At 37.6% G+C, this 25,401-nt stretch overlaps 1 protein-coding gene across 1 annotated transcript in view; it reads left to right on the top strand.

Annotated features, from left to right (window-relative positions):
• LOC123466004 (phospholipid scramblase 1-like) overlaps nucleotides 1-25,401 on the top strand; it is a 55,738-nt gene that overhangs the window by 18,115 nt on the left and 12,222 nt on the right. The window contains exons 4-5 of the mRNA XM_045166330.1: nucleotides 10,823-11,043; nucleotides 22,252-22,413. Coding sequence (XP_045022265.1) covers nucleotides 10,823-11,043; nucleotides 22,252-22,413 — 383 coding nt within the window. The remainder of the gene's footprint in view (nucleotides 1-10,822; nucleotides 11,044-22,251; nucleotides 22,414-25,401) is intronic.

The following is a 25,401-nucleotide window of genomic DNA, read 5'->3' on the forward strand; positions in this document are numbered from 1 at the left end:
TAAAGTGCTTCTTTTGTCTGAGGGAAACTAAACCTTGAGATATACGGAGATTGTATAGGAGATCTTGGGATGATACAAACGTGAATATGATCATAGTCTTCTCATGGGAAGGGAGGCAGAAAGATATTGACTCCAGATTATAACTGAAAATTCTAGTCTGCATTAGTCTTACAAAAAGCAGGTCCAGTTTCCTGAAAACATCCACCCATCCTGAATTCCTTAAGATAGGTATTTGAGAGAAGCAATGATTTCAAATTCTTCAGGAGTTCTGAATAGAAACAGGATGCAAGTAAAGTAATGGGGAGTCCAATCCACTCCTTAGTCTGAGAAATTAAACCGTCCTTTAGAATTCAATTGTTAACCTTTATCTCAACTTAGTACCAAGATACATTGCTGACTATAAAAAGCAGTTACACAGTAGTGCATAGTGTAATTTGTGAGTGTGTGCGTGTGTATAAAATACATTTAGTCTTTGCATATGTTTAAGATTTCTCTAGGAGAATGCATATGAAATTGGAGAAAGGAGAAGGAATAGAATAAGCCTAGAAGGAAGAATTATTTTAAATGTTATGTTCTTTGCATTTTAAAATTTGTGTCATACATATGTAATTTCTAATCATAAAAGGAAATGAAATTTAAAAGGAAGTCAGAAGTTTTTTTTCATAAATTTTGAGTCATAGTCTATCTGTGAATATTAAATCAAAAGGAATACATTCCAAATATGTTGGTACAATATGAAGACATAATTATGTTCATTTTTTATGAAATATGTTCACTTTTTAACGATTAGTGGGGAAATACTGTAACTAACAGTTTCAAAGGTCAATATTAAAACAAAATGTTAAATGTATATTAGAGCAACATATATTCATTATACACTATTCATTAAAGAACATTTAAAATTAAGAAAAGCAGAAGATAACCATCTATGCAAAACTACTGATAAAGCTGTTCCGAAGCCTTTTAAAAAATATTCCTTTCATGAGGCTTTTTGAAATCATTTTTACTCATTGTCCATGAAATAAAAGATATTGAATATAGTTCCCCGTGCTGTACAGGAAGATCTTGTTTTCCTGTTTTATGTATAGTAGTATAAATGTGTTAATTCCAAACTCCTAGTTTATCTCTTCCCACATCCCTGCCCTGCTTTCGATTTAGGTAACCATAATTTCATTTTCTATGTCTTTGAATCCAGTTTTGTTTTGAAAGTAAGTTCATTTGTATCATTTTTTAGATTTCATGTATTCAGATATCCTATCAAGTGATATCATATATTATTTGTGTTTATCTGAATAACTTCACTTAATATGATTATGTCTATCCATGTTACTGCAAATGGCATTTTGTGGCTGAGTAGGATCTCTGTTGTATATATACACCACATGACCTTCATTCAGTCATCTATTGATATACATTTAGGTTTGCTTCCATGTTGTGGCTATTGTAAATAGTGCTGCTATGAACACCAAGGTTCATACGTCTTTTCAAATAGAGTTTTCTCCAAATATATGTCCAGGAGTGGCATTGCAGGATGATATGGTGCTAGTTTTAGTTTTTTAAGGTGCTCTTAAAGTGGCTCTACCAATTTACATTTCCACCAACAATTTAGGAAGGTTCCCTTTTTTCCACACCCTCTCCATTTGTCATTGTAGACTTTCTAATGATGGCTACTCTGACTAGTATGAGGTGATACTTCATTGTGGTTTTGATTTACATCTCTCTAATAATTAGTGATGCTGAGTTCTCTACAGATATATGCCAAGGAGTGGGACTGCAAGATCATATAGTAACTCTATTTTTAGCTTTGTAAGGAACCAACATACTGTTCTCCATAGTGGCTCTACCAATTTACACCCTGACCAAGAGTGTAAGAGGGTTTCTCTTTTCCACACCTTTTCCAGGATTTATCATTTATAGATGTTTGAATGCTTGCCATTCTGACAGGTGTGAGATGACACCTCATTGTAGTTCTGTTTGCATTTCTCTAATAATTAGTGATATTGAACATCTTTTCATATGCCTATTAGCTATCTGTATGTCTCTTTCAGAGAAATGATTATTAGGATCTTCACCCCCTTTTTTAATTGAATTGTGTTCTTTTTGACATTTAGCTGTATAAGCCATTCATATATTTTGGAAATTTAATCTCTTGTCAGTAGCATCCTTTGCAAATATTTTCTCCCAGTCCTTAGGTTGTCTTTGCATTTTGCTTATGGTTTCCTTAGCTGTGAAGAAGGCAGATCCAAAAAATTCTTGCTACAATTTATGTCAAAGAGGGTTCGGCCTATGTTTTCCTGTAGGAGTTTTATAGTATCCAATCTTACATTTAGGTCTTTAATCTATTTTGAGTTTATTTTTGTATATAGTGTTAGAGAATATTTTAATTTCATTCCTTTACATATAGCTGTTCAGTTTTATCAATGTCATTTATTGAAAATACTGTCTTTTTTTCCGCTGTATATTCTTACCTTCTTTGTTATAGATTAACTGACTGTCAGTTTATTTCTGGGCTTTCCATCCTGTTGCATTGATGTATATGTCTGTTTTTGTGCTACACTGCTTTGAATACAATAGCTTTGCAGTATAGTTTGAAATCAGGGAGTTTGATTCCTCCAACTCCATTCTTCTTTCTCAAAATTGTTTTAGTTATTAGAGGTAATTTTTGTTTTCATACAAATTTTGAGATTTTATTTTTGTTCTAGTTTTGTGGGGAAAAAAATGCCATTGATATTTGATAGGGATTGCACTGAATTTGTAGTATAGTCATTTTAACAATATTGATTCTTCCAATACAAAACCACTGTATATATTTCCATCTGTTTGTGTCATCTTCATTCCCTTCATCAGCATCCTAGTTTTCAGACTACAGGTTTTTTGTCTCCTTAGGTATGTATATGCCTAGGTATTTTATGCTTTCTGATGCTACAATAAATGGGATAATTTCCTTAAATTCTCTGTCTGATCTTTTGTTGTTAGTGTACAGAAATGCAAAAGATGTCTGTAAATAAATTTTGTATTCTGCAACTTCAACAAATTCATTGTGAGCTCTAATAATTTTCTGGTAGCTTTCTTAGAATTTTCCCTATGTTTTCTCATCATGTTTTCAGCAAATAGTGATAGTTTTACTTCTTCTTTTCCAGTTTGGATTCCTTTTATTTCTTATTCTTCTGTGATTGTCATAGCTAGGACCTCATAAATATGTTGAATAAAAGTTATGAGAGTGCATTCTTGTCTTGTTCCTAATCTTAGAGGAAATGTTTTCACCTCTTTACCACTGATTACTGTGGTAGCTGTGGATTTGTCATATATGGCATTTATCCCAGATACTGAAAGGTTGTTGTTGAATGAAAAAAGACGACAGGATTCTTGGTCCCTGGAGAAGAATTCTATCTGGGGCCAGAGATGAGGCTTGATCGCTCAGAGCTTTTGTGTAATAAAAGTTTTATTTAAAAAAAGTTTTATTAAAAGTAATAAAGTTTTATTAAAGTATAAAGGAAATAGAGAAAGCTTCTGACATAGGCATCAGAAGCGGGCAGAAAGAGTACTCCCCTGATAGTCTTTAGCTGGATGTTATATAGTCACTAGCAGTCTGTTAATGAAAGAAAAGAATGTCTTAAAACACAGAATGGCACCAGGCTCCTCACATATAAGATGCATTTTGGGATAATCTTGGCACCAAATGATTTATCCTGGGCCATAAAATGATTAACTTGAATCTTGAAGAAGGACAGATCACCATACAAATAGCTTTGTTTACATAGATGAGGGGGACAATATCTGAGTATAACATTCTGGTTTGTCAAGTAGGTTCTGAGCCAAGAGGCGGAACCAACTTGAAGACAGAGTTTGGGGTAAATGCATAGTATATTAGCATCAGTTCAGTTCAGTTCAGTCACTCAGTCATGTCCAACTCTTTGCGACCCCATGAATCGCAGCACGCCAGGCCTCTCTGTCCATCACCAACTGCCAGAGTTCACTCAGACTCACGTCCATCGAGTCAGTGATGCCATCCAGCCATCTCATCCTCTGTCGCCCCCTTCTCCTCCTGCTCCCAACCCCTCCCAGCATCAGAGTCTTTTCCAATGAGTCAACTCTTCACATGAGGTGGCCAAAGTATTGGAGTTTCAGCTTTAGCATCATTCCTTCCAAAGAAATCCCAGAGCTGATCTTCAGAATGGACTGGCTGGATATCCTTGCAGTCCAAGGGACTGTCAAGAGTCTTCTCCAAAACCACAGTTCAAAAGCACCAATTCTTCTGTGCTCAGCTTTCTTCACAGTGCAACTCTCACATCCATACATGACCACTGGAAAAACCATAGCCTTGACTAGATGGACCTTTGTGGGCAAAGTAATGTCTCTGCTTTAGCAGAGGTATCCCTCATTGAAGGTCAGAAAGGGTGGCAGTGAGGAGATACCCCTCGTCCAAGGTAAGGAGCAGCGGCTGCGCTTTGCTGGAGCAGCCATGAAGAGATACCCCGAGCCCAAGGTAAGAGAAACCTAAGTAAGATGGTAGGTGTTCCAAGAGGGCATCAGAGGGTAGACACACTGAAACTATACTCACAGAAAACTAGTCAATCTAATCACACTAGGACCATAGCATTGTCTAACTCAATTAAACTAAGCCATGCCCATGGGGCAACCCAAGACGGACGGGTCATGGTGGAGAGATTTGACAGAATGTGGTCCACTGGAGCAGGGAATGGCAAACCACTTCAGTATTCTTGCCTTGAGAACCCCATGAACAGTATGAAAAGGAAAAATGATAGGATACTGAAAGAGGAACTCCCCAGGTCAGTAGGTGCCCAATATGCTACTGGAGATCAGTGGAGAAATAACTCCAGAAAGAATGAAAGGATGGAGACAAAGCAAAAACAATACCCAGCTGTGGATGTGACTGGTGATAGATGCAAGGTCCGATGCTGTAAAGAGCAATATTGCATAGGAACCTGGAATGTCAGGTCCATGAATCAAGGCAAATTGGAAGTGGTCAAACAAGACATGGCAGGAGTGAATGTCGACATTCTAGGAATCAGTGAACTGAAATGGACTGGAATGGGTGAATGTAACTCAGATGACCATTGTATCTGCTACTGAGGGCAGGAATCCCTCAGAAGAAATGGAGTAGCCGTCATGATCAACAAAAGAGTCCGAAATGCAGTACTTGGATGCAATCTCAAAAATGACAGAATGATCTCTGTTCGTTTCCAAGGCAAATCATTCAATATCACAGTAATCCAAGGCTATGCCCCAACCAGTAATGCTGAAGAAGCTGAAGTTGAATGGTTCTATGAAGACCTACAAGACCTTTTAGAACTAACACCCAAAAAAGATGTCCTTTAATTATAGTGGACTGGAATGCAAAAGTAGGAAGTCAAGAAACACCTGGAGTAACAGGCAAACTTGGCCTTGGAATATGGAATGAAGCAGGGCAAAGGCTAATAGTTTTGCCAAGAAAATGCACTGGTCATAGCAAACACCCCCTTCCAAGAACACAAGAGAAGACTCTACACATGGACATCACCAGATGGTCAAGACCGAAATCAGACTGATTATATTCTTTGCAGCCAAAGATGGAGAAGCTCTATACAGTCACAAAAACAGGACCAGGAGCTGACTGTGGCTCAGATCATGAACTCCTTATTGCCAATTTCAGACTTAAATTGAATAAAGTAGGGAAAACCACTAGACCATTCAGCTATGACCTAAATCAAATCCCTTATATTATACAGTGGAAGTGAGAAATAGATTTAAAGGCCTAGATCTGATAGATAGAGTGCCTGATGAACTATGGAATGAGGTTCATGACATTGTACAGGAGACAGGGATCAAGACCATCTCCATGGAAAAGAAATGCAAGAAAGCAAAATGGCTGTCTGGGGAGGCCTTAAAATAGCTGTGAAAAGAAGAGAAGTGAAAAGCAAAGGAGAAAAGGAAAGACATAAGCGTCTGAATGCAGAGTTCCAAAGAATAGCAAGAAGAGATAAGAAAGCCTTCCTCAGCAATCAATGCAAAGAAATAGAGGAAAACAACAGAATGGGAAAGACTAGATATCTCTTCAAGAAAATTAGAGATACCAAGGGAACATTTCATGCAAAGATGGGCTCTATAAAGGACAGAAATGGTATGGACCTAACAGAAGCAGAAGATGTTAAGAAGAGGTGGCAAGAATACACAGAAGAACTGTACAAAAAAGAGCTTCACAGTGAAGATAATCACGATGGTGTGATCACTCACCTAGAGCCAGACATCCTGGAATGTGGGCCTTAGAAAGCATAACTACAAACAAAACTAGTGGAGGTGATGGAATTCCAGTTGAGCTATTTCAAATCCTGAAAGATGATGCTTTGAAAGTGCTGCACTCAATATGCCAGCAAATTTGGAAAACTCAGCAGTGGCCACAGGACTGGAAAAGGTCAGTTTTCATTCCAATCTCAAAGAAAGGCAATGCCAAAGAATGCTCAAACTACCACACAATTGCACTCATCTCACATGCTATTAAAGTAATGCTCAAAATTCTCCAAGCCAGGCTTCAGCAATACGTGAACCATGAAATTCCAGATATTCAAGCTGGTTTTAGAAAAGGCAGAGGAACCAGAGATCAAATTGCCAACATCCGCTGGATCATGGAAAAAGCAAGAGTTCCAGAAAAAACATCTATTTCTGCTTTATTGACTATGCCAAAGCCTTTGACTGTGTGGATCACAATAAACTGTGGAAAATTCTGAAAGAGATAGGAATACCAGACCACCTGACCTGCCTCTTGAGAAATCTGTATGCAGGTCAGGAAGCAACAGTTAGAACTGGACATGGTACAACAGACTGGTTCCAAATAGGAAAAGGAGTATGTCAAGGCTGTATATTGTCACTCTGCTTATTTAACTTATATGCAGAGTACATCATGAGAAATGCTGGACTGGAAGAAACACAAGCTGGAATCAAGATTGCCGGGAGAAATATCAATAACCTCAGATATGCAGATGACACCACCCTTATGGCAGAAAGTGAAGAGGAACTCAAAAGCCTCTTGATGAAAGTGAAAGTGGAGAGTTAAAAAGTTGGCTTAAAGCTCAACATTCAGAAAACGAAGACCATGGCATCTGGTCCCATCACATCATGGGAAATAGATAGGGAAACAGTGGAAACAGTGTCAGACTTTATTTTGGGGGGCTCCAAAATCACTGCAGATGGTGACTGCAGCCATGAAATTAAAAGACGCTTACTCCTTGGAAGGAAAGTTATGACCAACTTAGATAGCATATTCAAAAGCAGAAACATTACTTTGCCAACAAAGGTTCATCTAGTCAAGGCTATGGTTTTTCCTGTGGTCATGTATGGATGTGAGAGTTGGACTGTGAAGAAGGCTGAGCGCCGAAGAATTGATGCTTTTGAACTGTGGTGTTGGAGAAGACTCTTGAGAGTCCCTTGGACTGCAAGGAGATCCAACCAGTCCATTCTGAAGGAGATCAGCCCTGGGATTTCTTTGGAAGGACTGACGCTAAAGTGGAAACTCCAGTACTTTGGCCACCTCATACGAAGAGTTGACTCATGGAAAGACTGATGCTGGGAGGGATTGGGGGCAGGAGGAGTAGGGGACGACAGAGGATGAGATGGCTGGATGGCATCACTGACTCGATGGACGTGAGTCTGCGTGAACTCCGGGATTTGGTGATGGACAGGGAGGCCTGGCGTGCTGCGATTCATGGGGTCGCAGAGTCGGACACGACTGAGCGACTGAAATGAACTGTACTGAAGATAAACATTTCCATAGGAGAAATGCATTGGTTATCTCTAGGTTTGAGAATAGTTAATTTCAGGTGAGATCAGGTGTCATTATGACAATACAGTATTTTAAAAGAAACCTCCTTTTAAATTTGTATAGAGAAGGAAAAAATATTGCCAGTTTGTTTCCTCCTGCCGCTTAAGAGAGATAAAAATGTCTGACACTTGCAGGCTATTTCCTCCGTTTGGAGACCCCTGGACTTCCTGCCTATTACCCTCTCAATACCAGGTTATATCTCTGGATCAGGAAGATCTCTGGAGAAGGGAATAGCTACCCACTCCAGTATTCTTTTCCTGGGAATTCCATGAACAGAGGATCCTAGCAGGCTACAGTCCATAGGGTCACAAAGAGTTGGACATGACTTAGCAACTAACACTTTCACTTTCATATTCCCTCTATGCCCACTTTCTGAAGAATTTTTATAATAAATGGATATTGAATTTTATTAAAAGCATTTTCTGCCTCTATTGAGATGATCATGTGAGTTTTATTTTTTAATTTATTAATGTGGTGTATCACACTTAACGAGCAGCAGATATTGAAAAATCATTGCAAACTTGGGGTAAAACCCACATGTTTATGGTGTATGATCCTCTTAATGTATTGTTGCAATCAGTTTGCTAGTATATTATTGATGATTTTACATCTATATTCATCAGTGATACCTGTAATTTTGTGTGTGTGTGCGATATCTTTGGTATCAGGGTGATTGTGGCCTTTTAGAGTGGTTTCAAAAGTGTTCGTTTCTCCGCAGTTTTTTTGGATTAATTTCAGAATTAGTTAAATCTTCTCTAAATGTTTGGTAGAATTCACCTGTGAATCCATCTGGTCTTGAATTTTGTTTGTTGGGAGTTTTTAAATTACTGATTCAATATTTTCTATTCCTTCTTGGTTCAGTCTGAGATTGTATCTTTCTCAGAATTTGTCCATTTCTCCTAGAGTATCCGTTTTATTGGCATATAGTTACTTATACTAGTCTTTTTTAATCCTTTGTATTTCAGTGGTTTAGGCTGTAACTTCTTATTCATTTCTGATTTTACTGATTTGGGCCTTTTTTTTTCGATGAGTCTGGTTAAAGGTGTACCAATTTTATCTTTTTTAAGAACCAGCTTTTAGTTTCAGTGATTTTTTTTCTGTTGCCCTTCAGTCTCTTCTATTTCTGCTTTTATATTTATGATTCCTTTCCTTAAACTAACTTTGGGTTTTGTTTGTTATTCTTTCTCTAGTTGCTTTAGGCATAATGTTAGGTTGTTTATTTGAGATTTTTCTTATTTCCTTAGGTAAGATTTTAAAGTTATAAACTGGTCTTTCAGAAATACTTTTGTTGCAGCCCATAGATTTGGATTGTTGTGTTTTCATTTATCGCTAGGTATTTTTTAAATTTCCTCTTTGATTTCTTCAATAATCCATTGAATGTTTAGTAGCATATCATTTAGCCTCCATGGGTTTGTCTTTTTTGCCCTTTTTTTTTTTTTTCTTTTTCCCTTGTAGTTGATTTCTAGCCTCATATTGTTGTGGAAGGAGAAGATGCTTCATATGATTTCAATTTTCTTGAATTTATGAAGCCTTGCTTTGTGGCCCATCTTGTGATTTACCCCGGATAATGCTCCATGTGCACTTGAAAAGAATGTGTATTTGCTGCTTTGGCAGCAGAATGCTGGAATGCTCAGTTAAATCTGTCTGGTCTAGTGTGTCATTTAAGGCCTCTGTTTTTTTACTGATTTTTCTATCTGGATGATCTGTTCATTGATGTAAGTGGGATGCTAAAGTTCCCCAAATTATTATGTTGTAACTGTTCATTTCTCCTTTTATGTCTGTTAATATTTGCCTTATATATTGAGGTACTTCTATGTTGGGTGCATACATATTTACAATATTTTCTTCTTGAATTGATCCCTTGATTATTATGTATCATCCTTCTTTGTCTCTTCTAACAGTGTTTAAAGTCTATTTTGTCTGATATAAGTATTGATTGCTATTTCAGTATTCGTTTGATTTCTATTTCTGTGGACTACTTTTTTCCATCCCCTCACTTTCAATCTGTATGTGTCTCTACATCTGAAAGGAGTCATTTTTAGGTAGAAAATATATGAGTCCTCCTGGTTTTGTATCCATTCAGCCAGTCTAGGTTTTTTTGTTAGAACATTCAGTCCACTTACACTTAAGGTAATCATTGATGAATATGTTCCTAATGACATTCTTTCAATTGTCTTGGATTTGTAGATCTTTTTCTTCATTTTCTCTTTTGTTCTCTTGTGCTTTGATGACTATCTTTAGTATTGTGTTTGGAGTTTCTTTTCCTTTTCTGAGTGTATATCTATTAAAGATTGTTGTTTTGCAGTTACCATAGTGTAACCCAGCATTTCAAATAGTTACCCAATAATTCTCAAGAAGGGATAATACATATTACCTTTTGTTGTTAAATATTGACTTTGCTTCCATCTTATTTTTTCTAAGTTGTGTAGTAGTGAATATTTGGTACAGAGAGCAATTTTTAAAATTTTAGAAATTTTTGTGTGATCATAGGAGTAAGATTATTAGGACGAAGATAATATTTCCATTTTCTTGCAAAAAAAAAAAGGTGAATTCATTATCTTATGTGGACAATATATGAGAGTGCTCACTGTCTCCCGTAATTTAAGTGAAATATTTTTGCTTGGTTTCTATTAGCCAGATTGAAGACTAATAAAGTCATTTTCATGACCTATAGGAAGGAAAACTGGAGAGGAGCAATTTTTTTTTAAGTAACTCAAAACCTATCAGATCAGATCAAAAACCTATAGTTACAGGTTAATTTCTCTGAACTTCAAAAATGAAATGCTGTGCATGGAATTTTAGCATAAAAGGAACCAGAGAACAGCTACCATCTCTTTTATTTTTCTATATGGGGAAACTAAGAAAGTAGTGAAGAACATTGCTTAAAGCCAAGGGGTTTCTTACTCAACATTATGCAACTTATTTGTATTTGAGCATAATTTGGTATGCAGTTTATACAAATCATATCAGTATTATTCATAATCATCATTTTATTTCATTCTTTAGTATTCAGTCCTTTTGAAACTAATAAAACATATGATGTCATGAATAATCAAGGACAACGACTTTACTTTGCAGAAGAGAAAAGTAATTGTTTCATCAGACACCTCTGTGGACCTTCAAGGCCTTTTACAATGACAATTTATGATAATGTAGGATGTGATGTCATTACTCTGCATAAAGCTCTAAGATGGAGCTGTTGCTGGAGTAACTGCTGCCTACAAAAGGTCAGTAAATATTATTTCTACAATGTGATACAAATGTATTTGAGTTCCTTCAAAAAAGCCTCAACACTGGGCAGTATGTTAAAATTAAGAATAGTCTGGGATGAAATATGTTAGAGATAAAATTATATAATATCTCATACTTTCAGAATAAGACCCATGTGTAACACTGTAAATATTTTTCTGGCAATGAAAGTTAAAAGAAATTTAGATTTTTAGAAGTTTTCTATTGTAAAATATCATTGTGACTTTTTTCCGAACTTTAAGCATCTTATTTTGTATTGGAGCATAGCCGGTTAACAATGTTATGATAGTTTAAGGTAAACAGTGAAGGGACTCAGCCATTTATATACATGTATCTATTCTCCCCTAAACCTCTCTTCCATCAAGGCTAGCATATAACATTGAGCAGAATTTCATGTGCTATGCAATAGGCCCTTTTTGGTTACCCATTTAAAATATAGCAGTGTGAAAAACATCTATTTCTGCTTTATTGACTATGCAAAAGCCTTTGACTGTGTGGATCACAATAAACTGTGGAAAATTCTGAAAGAGATAGGAATACCAGACCACCTGACCTGCCTCTTGAGAAACCTATATGCAGGTCAGGAAGCAAGAGTTAGAACTGGACATGGAACAACAGACTGGTTCCAAATAGGAAAAGGAGTACGTCAAGTCTGTATATTGTCACCCTGCTTATTGAACTTCTATGCAGAGTACATCATGAGAAATGCTGGGCTGGAAGAAGCACAAGCTGGAATCAAGATTGCCAGGAGAAATATCAATAACCTCAGATATGCAGATGACACCACCCTTATGGCAGAAAGTGAAGAGGAACTAAAAAGCCTCTTGATGAAAGTGAAAGCAGAGAGTGAAAAAGTTGGCTTAAAGCTCAACTTTCAGAAAATGAAGATCATGGCATCTTGTCCCATCACTTCATGGGAAATAGATGGGGAAACAGTGGAAACAGTGTCAGACTTTATTTTTTGGGGCTCCAAAATCACTGCAGATGGTGATTGCAGCCATGAAATTAAAAGACGCTTACTCCTTGGAAGGAAAGTTATGACCAACCTAGATAGCATATTCAAAAGCAGAGACATTACTTTGCCAACAAAGGTCCATCTAGTCGAGGCTATGGTTTTTCCTGTGGTCATGTATGGATGTGAGAGTTGGACTGTGAAGAAGGCTGAGCACCAAAGAATTGATGCTTTTGAACTGTGGTGTTGGAGAAGACTCTTGAGAGTCCCTTGGACTGCAAGGAGATCCAACCAGTCCATTCTGAAGGAGATCAGCCCTGGGATTTCTTTAGAAGGAATGATGCTAAAGCTGAAACTCCAGTACTTTGGCCACGTCATGCGAAGAGTTGATTCATTGGAGAAGACTCTGATGCTGGGAGGGACTGGGGGCAGGAGGAGTAGGGGACAACAGACGATGAGATTGCTGGATAGCATCACTGACTCAATGGATGTGAGTCTGAGTGAACTCCGGGAGTTGGTGACGGACAGGGAGGCCTGGCGTGCTGCGATTCATGGGGTCGCAAACAGTCAGACATGACTGAGCGACTGAAGTGAACCGAACTGAATGTGTACATGTGGAGAAGGAAATGGCAAGCCACTCCAGTATTCTTGCCTAGAGAATTTCCTGGACAGAAGAGCCTGGTGAGCTGCTGTCCATAGGGTTGCACAGAGTTGGACATGACTGAAGCGATTTAGCATGCATGTATGCATTGGAGGAGGAAATGGCAACCCACTCCAGTATTCTTGCCTTGAAAACCCCAGGGACAGAGGAGCATGGTGGGCTGCTGTCTGTGGGGTTGCACAGAGTTGGACACAACTGAAGCAACTTAGGAGCAGCAGCAGCAGCAGTGTGTACATGATCTTCCCAAAATACTAACTATCCCTTCCCCCTGGCAACCATAAGTTGTTTTCTAAGTCTGTGAGTCTCTGTTTTGTAAGTTCATTTTTATCATTTCTTTTTAGATTCCACATATAAAGAGTGTCATAAGATTTTTCTCTTTCTCTGTCCGACTTCACTCAATATGACACTCTCTACGACCATCCATGTTGCTGCAAATGGCATTATTTCATTCTTTTTAATGCCTGAGAAATATTCCATTGTATATATGTACCACATCTTCTTTATCCATTCCTCTGTCTATGGGCATTTAGGTTGCTTCCATGTCTTGGCTATTGTAAAGAGTGCTACAATGAACACTGGGGTGTATGTATCCTTTTGAATAATGTTTATCTCCAGATGTATGCCCAGGAGTGGAACTGCAAGGTCATAGGGTAGCTGTTTTTAGTTTGCTAAGGAACCTCTATACTATTCTCAATATTGCATTTCCCTGTGTGTATTTATTAGCTACTGAATATCTTTATATAGTGTTTAAATCTTTTGCCCTTCCTAAAACAAGCTAATTCATCTTACTGAGTTATAAGCATTCTTTAGATAGTCTGAATACAAGCCTTTTCTCAGATATGTGTATTGCCAATATTGTGCCCAGGATTATGGCTTGGCTTTTCATTTTTTAACCCTTGGAAAAAAGGAGGGTTTCAATTTTCATAAAATCCAATTTATCATGTATATTCTTTTATGGTCCATGCCTTTAAGAACTTGCCTAAAAAAATTTGCCTATCACAAAATAGCAAAGACTTCCTTATATTTCTTCCAGAAATTATATATTTAGGTCTAGTTCCATTTGAAGTTAATTTTTTGTACCTGTGAGGGAAGAGTTGAGATTTTTTTTGTAATTTAATGTCCAGTTGTTTGAACACCATGTTTTGAAAAAAGACTACCCTTACCATAGAATTGTCTTTTATATCTTTGAAAATAAATTGTTGATATATACGTGTACCTATTTCTGGGATCTGCTCTCTTCCACTGTTCCACTGATTTGTTGTTGTTGTTGTTGTTTAGTTACTAAGTTGTGTTCAATTCTTTGTGACCCCATGGACTGCAGCATGCCAGGCTTCCTTGTCCTTCACTATCTCCCAGGGTTTATTGGTGGCTCAGATGGTAAAGCATCTGCCTACAACATGGAAGACCCAGGTTCAATCCCTGGGTTGGGAAGATCCCCTGGAGATGGAAATGGCAACCCACTCCAGTACTCTTGCCTGGAAAATCCCATGGACAGAGAAGCCTGGTAGGCTACAGTCCATGGGTTTGCAAAGAGTCAGACAAGACTGAGCGACTTCACTTTCATTTATACATATAGGTATATATAGATATGTACCCTTATGCCAATACTACATTGTACTGAGTACCTAGCTTTAAAGTCTTAATACTAGCCAGTATGAGCATTCTAATTTTGGTTTGCTTTTTTTTAAATTATTTGATTCTTTATAAGTACTTTGCATTTTCATATAAGTTTCAAAAGAATATTTTATATTACTTGAAACTTCATGCCAAGATAGTGATTTGGAGGGCATTGAATCTATTTGTTAATTTTGGGAAATAGTGGTTTATTTAGCTCCCAGGTGAGCTCAATGGTAAAGAATGAAGGAGGTACAGGAGGCACGGGTTCAATCCCTGGGTCAGTGCAACCCACTCCAGTATTCTTGCCTGGAACATTCCATGGACAGAAGAGCCTGGAGGGGTACAGTCCATGGGGTCACAAAGAGTTGGACAAAACTGAGCCACTGAGCATGACTTCTTTTATTTATTTATTTTAATTTTTGGTTGTGCTGGATCTTAGTTGCTGTGTGTGGGCTTTCTAGTTGTGTAGAGCAAGGGCTACTCTTTAGTTGTGGTGCATGGGCATCTCGTTGCAGTGGCTTCTCTTGCTGCATCGCACAGGCTCTAGACTCATGGGTTTCAGTAATTGCAGCATGCAGGCTCCGTAGTTGTGGCACATGGGCTTAGTTGCTCCACAGCATGTGGAATCTTCCTGGACAAGAGACTGAACCAGTCTCCCCTACATTGGCAGGCAGATTCTTTTTTTTTTTTTTCTTAAACTTTACAATATTGTATTAGTTTTGCCAAATATCGAAACGAATCCGCCACCGGTATACCTGTGTTCCCCATCCTGAACGCTCCTCCCTCCTCCCTCCCCATACCCTCCCTCTGGGTCGTACCAGTGCACCAGCCCCAAGCATCCAGTATCGTGCATCAAACCTGGACTGGCGACTCGTTTCATACATGATATTATACATGTTTCAATGCCATTATCCCAAATCTACCCACCCTCTCCCTCTCCCACAGAGTCCATAAGACTGATCTATACATCAGTGTCTCTTTTGTTGTCTCGTACACAGGGTTATTGTTACCATCTTTCTAAATTCCATATATATGTGTTAGTATACTGTATTGGTGTTTTTCTTTCTGGCTTACTTCACTCTGTATAATAGGCTCCAGTTTCATCCACCTCATTAGAACTGATTCAAATGAATTCTTTTTAATGGCTGAGTAATACTCCATTGTGTATATGTACCACAGCTTTCTTATCCATTCATCTGCTGATGGGCATCTAGGTTGCTTCCATGTCCTGGCTATTATAAACAGTGCTAGCAGGCAGATTCTTATCCACTATGCCAACAGGGAAGTTCAGTAAGTGATTTTTTTACTAATACAATATCTTTGCTTCATGACTATGGTGTATTTCTCCTTAGATTTAGATCTTCTTTAATAACTCCTGGTAGTTATTTTCAGTGCATAGTCTTATAAATATCCTATTAGGACTAAATGAAAGTATTTCATGTTTTTAGATACAATTAAGTGAAAGTGAAAGTCACTCAGTCGTGTCCAACTCTTTGCAAGCCCATGGACAATAAAGCCAATGGAATTCTCCAGGACAGAATACTGGAGTGGGTAGCCTTTCCCTTCTCCAGGAGATCTTCCCAACCCAGGGATCGAACCCAGGTATCCCACACTGCAGGCAGATTCTTTACAAGCTGAGCTACAAGGAAGTGAAGTGAAGTCGCTCAGTCGTGTCCGACTCTTTGCGACCCCATGGACTGTAGCCTACCAGGCTCCTCCATCCATGGGATTCTCCAGGCAAGAGTACTGGAGTGGGTTGCCATTTCCTTCTCCAGGGGATCTTCCCGACCCAGGGATCGAACCTGGGTCGCCCACATTCCAGGCAGACGCTTTAACCGCTGAACCACCAGGGAGCTTTGAGCTACAAGGAAGATACAATTAAGAATATATTCAAATTAAATATTTCATCTGTGTTGCTCACATATAGAAAAACAATTGAGCCTTGATTATTGATCCCTTACCCTTTGACAGCCAAAAATCACTTATGAATTCTATCAGGAATTTATATATTCCTTAAGGTTTTCTCCAACTAGATAATAAGAAAATAAAGTTTTACTTCTGCTTTTCTTATCTGTATGCTTTTTACTTATATGTGTATATGTATAAGTGTCACATTTAATTATTGTCAACTTTCTAGATAAGAATACTAATATTGAACATATGTAAGAATGAATAGTCTTGCCTTTTGTACTGATTTTTAAGATCTTATCTTTATCATTAAGAATGACATTCTTCTGTAGTTTTTTTACATATAAAAAACTTTGTTTCATATACTTTCTTAGGTTGAAGAAGCTCCCATTTATTCCTAGTTTTATGAGTTTATATCATAAATAAATTTTGTATTTTGTCAAATATTTTTCCATATCTACTCATTTGATTATATGACTTTTCTGTTTTAATCTGTGACTATGTAAACTGCATCAAATGATCTTTTTAAATGTTAAATCAACTTGACATTCTTGAGGTAAATTCCACTTGTACACATTTGTTATTCTTTTTATATATTTCTGGATTCACTTTGCTAATAGTTTGTGTTTATGTATATGATATATATGTCTGTATTATTCCTTTAAGTTTTTGTGTGGCTTCTGAATCAGGATAATGTGGGTTTCATAAAGAAAGTTGGAACTATTCCTTATTCTTTTCTGAAAAAGCTTGTGTAGGATTTGTATTATTATCTTATTTAAATATTTTATTATATTCTTTCAGTTCAGTTCAGTTGCTCAGTCATGTCTGACTCTTTGCAACCCCATGAACCGCAGCACACCAGGCCCCCCTGTCCATCACCAACTCCCAGAGTTCACTGAGACTCACGTCCATTGAGTCGGTGATGCCATCCAACCATCTCATCCTCTGTTGTCCCCTTCTCCTCCTGCCCTCAATCTTTCCCAGCATCAGGGTCTTTTCCAATGGGTCAGCTCTTCGCATCAGGTAGCCAAAGTATTGGAGTTTCAGCTTCAGTATCAGTCCTTCCAATGATCTCCTTTACACATAGGACTGATCTCCTTCAGAATGGACTGGTTGCATCTCCTTGCAGTCCAAGGGACTCTCAAGAGTCTTCTCCAATACCACAGTTCAAAAACATCAATTCTTCAGTGCTCAGCTTTCTTCACAGTCCAACTCTCACATCCATACATGACCACTGGAAAAATCATAGCCTTGACTAGACGGACCTTTGTTGGCAAAGTAATGTCTCTGTTTTTTAATATGCTGTTTAGGTTGGTCATAACTTTCCTTCCAAAGAGTAAATGTCTTTTAATTTCATTGCTGCAGTCACCATCTGCAGTGATTTTGGAGCCCAGAAAAATAAAGTCAGCCACTGCTTCCACTGTTTCCCCATCTATTTGCCATGAAGTGATGGGACTGGATGCCATGATCTTAGTTTTCTGAATGTTGAGCTTTAAGCCAACTTTTTCACTCTTCTCTTTCAACTTCATCAAGAGGCTCTTTAGTTCTTCTCCACTTTCTGCCATAAGGGTGGTGCCTTTAGTAAAGCTATCTCAGTCTGTAATAGTGGGTGTGTGAAGGATTTTAGACTTATATTCAAAACTTGTTTAATATATAGAGAGATAATCAGGTTTTCTTTTTCTTCTTAAGTCCATTTTTGTAATTTGTTTCTTTCAAAGGATTTTTCTATATAAGCTGTTGAATTTTAATTGGCATAAAGTTGTTAATATGTTCTTTACTTTCAAGTTTGCAGATGATGTATTAATAGCTCCTTTTCATTTCAAACAGCAGTAATTTGTGTTTTCTTTCTTTTTTCATGTTTAGCTTAAGGAACTTTACTTTTGGTTTTGTTTTCTCTTTTTTGGTCCATTTCCTGTTTGATTCTTTTCCTCTAATCTTTTATTATTTCTTCCACAGTTTCTCCTACCTTCTTAAAATAGGTACTTTTATTAAAAAGTATTCACAACCTCGTACAGCACTTACTGGGGCCAGACCTCAAATAAGAAGCCACAAAAAAATCAAGGAACTCTCAACCAGTGCCATTCCCTTTTTCCAGATGTTGAGTCATGTCCAGATTTATCTTCAGAATCATTTAAAGAGATTCTAATAGGAGGGTAGAATTCTAGGAATTTCCCTTCTGTTTGATTGTGTAATGTTAGGAATATGGTTTCTTGGTTCTTTTTGAGATTTACCTTCTCTTTACACTGCTTCCACCTTTACCTGAACTTCTCTTTCTTTAACCTAGATCTTCCTGTCTCATGCAGTTTTTATTCTACTCTCTGTTATGAAAGGGAATCTTGGATGGATGACATTGTAAAAAGTTCTTATGCCTGGACATCACCCCAGTGAGTCCTCCCTTCGTCTTCTTGTACTGCCAGTGGAGGTAGTAGGGGCTGTGCTCTCGCATCCCGTTTTCAGTTATGTTTCTCAGACTGGTCCTTTGAGATTTTTTTTTTTTTTTCTTATTGATTCTTGCCAAATGAAACACCTCCCACGACAACAGTTATCCAGATATGTTTGTAAAGTGCTTCTCCCTCTGTTTATACTATTTTCTTTCTTTTTTTTTTTTTAATTTATTTTAATTGCAGGCTACTTATCTTCTGAGGGGGATCTGTTTCCCTTTGTGATGAATACTGGTTAGTGGTATCTGGATTCTTTGGATCTCAGAAGTTATCTTGCTGCTGTCACTTGTTTTACTATGCTGCTGCTAAGTCGCTTCAGTCGTGTCCGACTCTGTGCGACCCCATGGACTGCAGTCTACCAGGCTTCTCCGCCCATGGGATTCTCCAGGCAACAACACTGGAGTGGGTTGCCATTTCCTTCTCCAATGCATGAAAGTGAAAGTGAAGTCACTCAGTCATGTCCGACTCTTAGCGACCCCATGGACTGCAGCCTACCGGGCTCCTCCATTCATAGGATTTTCCGGGCAACAGTACTGGAGTCGGGTGCCATTGCCTTCTCCCGTAGATATATGTTATACTATATCTACTTGTATTTTGAGATGTGAGGCTATAATTTTTCCATCTACTTTGATAAAGAATTTCACGGAGGTTTTGTTTGGTTTAGGAATCATACTTACTGTGTCCTTTCTATGAGGGTTTTGAGAAGATTCATACACTATATCACCACTACAACCATCTTCACTTAAGGTCTTCAGTTATTTTTTGAAAAAATAATAAATACATATGTATATATAAAAAGGAGGAAGTTAAAGAGGAAAGAAGAAAGAGAGAAGGTGAGAGAAAGAAAGAAATAAAGTTAGCAGAAGTATATTCAGAAAAAATAATGTCTATCAAACTCTGTTACCATGTCTGCTTTATTCTTCTTCAGAAGCAGTGCTATTATGAGTTAAAGAATTATTCTAAGAATATTTGTATAATAGATGCATCAATTCAGTTCATTTCAGTCGCTCAGTCTGTCTGACTCTTTGCGACCCCATGAATCACAGCTTGCCAGGCCTGCCTGTCCATCACCAACTGCCAGAGTTCCCTCAAACTCATGTACATCGAGTCAGTGATGCCATCAAGCCATCTCATCCTCTGTCGTCCCCTTCTCCTCCTGCCCCAATCCCTCCCAACATCATGGTCTTTTCCAATGAGTCAACTCTTTGCATCAGGTGGCCAAAGTATTGCAGTTTCAGCTTCAGCATCAGTCCTTCCAATGAACACCAAGGACTGTCTCCTTTAGGATGAACTGGTTGGATCTCTTTGCAGTCCAAGGGACTCTCAAGAGTCTTCTCCAACACCACAGTTCAAATGCATCAGTTCTTCAGCGATCAGCTTTCTTCATAGTCCAGCTCTCATATCCTCATACATGACCACTGGAAAAACCATAGCCTTGACTAGACAGACCTTTGTTGGCAAAGTAATGTCTCTGCTTTTGAATATACTATGTAGGTTGGTCATAACTTTCCTTTGAAGGAGTAAGCGTCTTTTAATGTCATGGCTTCTTCAGTCACCAACTGCAGTGATTTTGGAGCCCCAAAAAATGAAGTCTGACACTATTTCCACTGTTTCCCCATCTATTTCCCATGAAGTAATGGGACCAGATGCCATGATCTTAGCTATCTGATTGTTGAGCTTTAAGCCAACTTTTTCACTCTCCGCTTTCACTTTCATCAAGAGGCGTTTTAGTTCCTCTTCACTTTCTGCCATAAGGGTGGTGTCATCTGCATATCTGAGGTGATTGATATTTCTCCCAGTGATCTTGATTCCAGCTTGTGCTTCTTCCAGCCCAGCATTTCTCATGATGTATTCTGCATATAAGTCAAATAAGCAGGGTGACAATATACAGCCTTGATGTACTCCTTTTCCTATTTGGTACCAGTCTGTTGTTCCATGTCCAGTTCTGTTGCTTCTTGATCTGCATATAGGTTTCTCAAGAGGCAGGTCAGGTGGTCTGGTATTCCCACCTCTTTCTGAATTTTCCACAGTTTATTGTGATCCACACAGTCAAAGGCTTTGGCATAGTCAATAAAGCAGAAACAGATGTGTTTCTGGAACTCTCTTGCTTTTTCCATGATCCAGCAGATGTTGGCAATTTGATCTCTGGTTCCTCTGGTTCCTTTTCTAAAACCAGCTTGAACATCTGGAAGTTCACAGTTCACATATTGTTGAAGCCTGGCTTGGAGAATTTTGGGCATTTCTTTACTAGCATGTGAGATGAGTGCAATTGTGTGGTAGAAAGAATCTTTGAGCATTCTTTGGCATTGCCTTTCTTTGAGATTGTAATGAAAACTGACCTTTTCCAGTCCTGTGGCCACTGCTGAGTTTTCCAAATTTGCTGGCATATTGAGTGCAGCACTTTCAAAGCATCATCTTTCAGGATTTGAAATAGCTCAACTGGAATTCCATCACCTCCACTAGTTTTGTTTGTAGTTATGCTTTCTAAGGCCCACATTCCAGGATGTCTGGCTCTAGGTGATTGATCACACCATCATGATTATCTTCGCTGTGAAGCTCTTTTTTGTACAGTTCTTCTGTGTATTCTTGCCACCTCTTCTTAACATCTTCTGCTTCTGTTAGGTCCATACCATTTCTGTCCTTTATAGAGCCCATCTTTGCATGAAATGTACTTATGCTTATATATCTATATCTCTCTATATATATACTCACATATATGTGTGTGTGTCTGTTTGAGGTGTGTTTGTAACACGGTAGATATTTTTCTACAATTTTTTTAACTTGAAGTTTATATCAGTATGTATAGAACTTCCTCAATCTCATAAATGTTTGCATAATAAGCCATTTTATGGATGATATGCCATAATTTATTCAACTAGTTTCTGTTGATTTAATGAACTGAATTTTAAATCACAATGAACATAAAGAACTTCAATGAAGTCACATATGTATTGTCATAAAAGTACAAAAGTTCTTGGCATATTGGATAATAAACAGTTTTGGTGTGATTTGCACTTTTAAGGCATATCTAATAGGCATAAAAATTTAAAAAGTGATCCTCATAAGCACCAACTATTATTATCATCCCTCTTTTGCAAGTGGAGAATTAATTTCAGAGAGGTGAGTGATCTGTCCATATTTCATGTGGTTAGTGAGCAGCAGCATCAGATCTCAATTCAGGGATTTTAACATCCAAATTCCTCTTTTTCACTTCCATGCATGTGGGCTAAGATGCTTCAGTCGTGTCCAACTCCTTGCAACCCTATGGACCCTAGCTCATGAGACTCCTCTGTCCATGGGATTCTCCAGGCAAGAATACTGGAGTGGATTGCCGTGCCCTCCTCCAGGGGATCTTCCTAACCCAGGGATTGAACCTACATCTCTTGCATCTCCTGCATTGGCAGTCGGGTATTTTACCATACCACCACCTAGAAAGCCCTTTCACTTCTGCATCAGTCCCCAAATATAGGGCATGCCTAAAACTCAAGAGTTCTCTTCACATATACAAAAACTTAAGTAAAAGGTGGCATATAAGTAAATACAGTCTTATTTACAAATCAAATATATCTAATTTGATTAATACTATATGTTTTTTAATATTTTGTAGCTAAAAGTTGAGGCTCCTCCTGGAGAAATAATTGGATATGTTTATCAATACTATCACCCATTTTTGCCAATGTTTAAAATAACAAATGAAAATAAGGAGAATTTAATGAAAATCAGAGGGCCATGTGTGGTTTCTAGCTGTCTCAAAGATCTAAATTTTAATGTGAGTAATTTATTATGTTTTAGGATATTATGCTTAAATTAGTTAATAATTTGATACTTTTCTAATGCAGATAGTTAATTAATGTGCTTAAAACAAAATTAAAGCATGTTATAATTATTACTATACCTATTTGCCTAATTTTTAAATTGAATTTCTAATTCATAATTTCTTTGCTTAATTAAGCCCTACAGTTTGTGAAGCTTATAAGGCATCTTTTAATCTATATTTTAAGTGTTTAACTATCAAACAAGAAGCTTTGAAAATATTGAAAGAGAAAATTAACTTTATTTCAATAGATCATGACACAATCCAGCATTAATTATAAATAATATATTAAAGCTAATTTTTATAAAATTCTGAAATTGCTATGATACAATTTTGTTAATGTTTTATGTGCTTACTGATTTACTTCTCAGAAAATGGCCAACATTCAGATAATAATTTAGGAAGTAAACTACTAAATATAGTTAATAAAACTAACCCACTACGGTTGTTTAAATCTGTAGATTCCTAAGCAACAGAGAATATTGTCTTGGTATGATAAGATATTCTATTTGAAAAAAGTACTGCTTGTCAGCCTTTTATCAAGGATATTTTTGCTTGTTTTAATATCTGAAATGTATAATCAGAAATTTGGACACAGCTTAGTTAAAATACTACCTGAGTTTTTTCCTCCTCTAGAATTATGTCAATTCACTTTAGTGATGCTAATTCTGATTGGCACTTGCATGCACTGATTAAAGAAGGCATACTTAAAAATTAATTATAATAATAATGCTTTATTTGAAAATTTAATAAAATGAGCATACAGGACTCTTATTTTTCTATTTCAAGTTGAAAACCAGTGGAACAGGGTGTTCTGTGCTTAAAACTCTGGGAGGTAAAGCTACCTTGCCTCATTTTTTAATAATACCAGTGTTTTATCTCACATTATGGTACAGTAAATTCTACTTTATTCTACTGTCTTAAGAATTTTCTCTAAGGTATTTAATATACTTCCTATTCCTTCTAAATTTGAAACAAAACCATTTTATAGTTGGCACTTGTAGGTAACCTCCAAGAGTAAGGAACAAGAAAGGGAGGTAATGATTCTGTGAGAAAGTCATCTTGTGCACAAATGTGGGCAAATCTTTTAATTCTTTTGGTTATGAAAAAGAGGAGACATGTAAAGGAGCAGCTGGTTATAGAGCAGGACTAGGGTGTGGCAAATAAGGTGTTTATCTCAGGTGAAAAATTACAAGTGGTATCAAAAAACCTGGTAATTAAGATAAATGATATTTGAATATATTTTAACATCAAAATTAATGCAAAAGTCTATTATAAACAAATACCAAAACTTTAGATAAGACAGAAACTAACTCTGCATCTATATGACCTGTCTCCATAAACACTATTACCATAAACCTGTTCCTGACTGGGTCAGGGCACAGAGTGGTCAGGGAGGTATATTTACGAAAGGTGTTTCCTTAGTACGCTTTGATTTTAAAGGAAAGAAGCCAAAATGAAGGAAAAATGTGGAGAAACAACATAAACTGAATACTTGATGAACTTTTTCTCTTACTTGGTATGGAAGGGAATGTAGGGAACTGGTCTTGAACAGGCATAGAAATGGCCCATTCATCACACTAGAAAGGAAGCAGGGAGTGTTGGTACAGATAGAATAACTTTCTAGGCTGGTGTCTGCAAGTTTAGTAAGTTCCTGTCCAGTTGCTCCTATTTTCTCCTCAATGGAAACGATAAACTATTTTGCTGAGGGTAATAGGGAAAGATGTGTTCAGAGTTCTGGAAAAACTGGATGTTTGACATAATCATGTAAAACTCTTCCATATTTCTATTCCCCAATTTCCTTAGCTTACAAGGCTAGGCAGACCTAGTCCTCCATGCCTCTCTTTTCTTACTCATTTTCTACCACTATCTCCTTCACTCATTTCGCTCCAGCCATGTTCCTTCCTAAATCAGAGCCTTTTAACATATAGCTGACTCTCTCTAGGAGGCTCTCACTTTCCCTATTCCTCTGTCACTAGTTCCTACCAATCCTCCAAATCTCAGCTCAAATGATGCTTTGCCTAAGAGGTTTTTTCTAAAACCATCCCTCCAGTTCTTTCAGTCTGCCTATTATCTCCCTATTATACTCCATCATATCACACTTCCTTTCCCTTCTGGCATTCATTACAAAATAAGCAGTGGAATTTATCACAGATGTATTGTTTTATATTTACATGAGTATCTCTTTGTGTGTGTGTGTGTGTGTGTGTGTGTGTGATTTTAAATTTTATTTTATTTTAAACTTTACAAAATTGTATTAGTTTTGCCAAATATCAAAATGAATCCGCCACAGATATACATGTGTTCCCCATCCTGAACCCTCCTCCCTCCTCCCTCCCCATACCATCCCTCTGGGTCGTACCAGTGCACCAGTCCCAAGCATCCAGTATCGTGCATCGAACCTGGACTGGAAACTCATTTCATACATGATATTATACATGTTTCAATGCCATTCTCCCAAATCTTCCCACCCTCTCCCTCTCCAACAGAGTCCATAAGACTGTTCTATACATCAGTGTCTCTTTTGCTGTCTCATACACAGGGTTATTGTTATCATCTTTCTAAATTCCATATATATGCATTAGTATACTGTATTGGTGTTTTTCTTTCTGGCTTACTTCACTCTGTATATAGGCTCCAGTTTCATCCACCTCATTAGAACTGATTCAAATGTATTCTTTTTAATGGCTGAGTAATACTCCATCGTGTATATGTACCACTGCTTTCTTATCCATTCATCTGCTGATGGACATCTAGGTTGCTTCCATGTCCTGGCTATTATAAACAGTGCTGTGATGAACATTGGGGTACACGTGTCTCTTTCCCTTCTGGTTTCCTCAGTGTGTATGCCCAGCAGTGGGATTGCTGGATCATAAGGCAGTTCTATTTCCAGTTTTTTAAGGAATCTCCACACTGTTCTCCATAGTGGCTGTACTAGTTTGC

The sequence above is a fragment of the Bubalus bubalis genome, chromosome 1 (assembly GCF_019923935.1).
Source record: "Bubalus bubalis isolate 160015118507 breed Murrah chromosome 1, NDDB_SH_1, whole genome shotgun sequence".
NCBI lineage: Eukaryota > Metazoa > Chordata > Mammalia > Artiodactyla > Bovidae > Bubalus > Bubalus bubalis.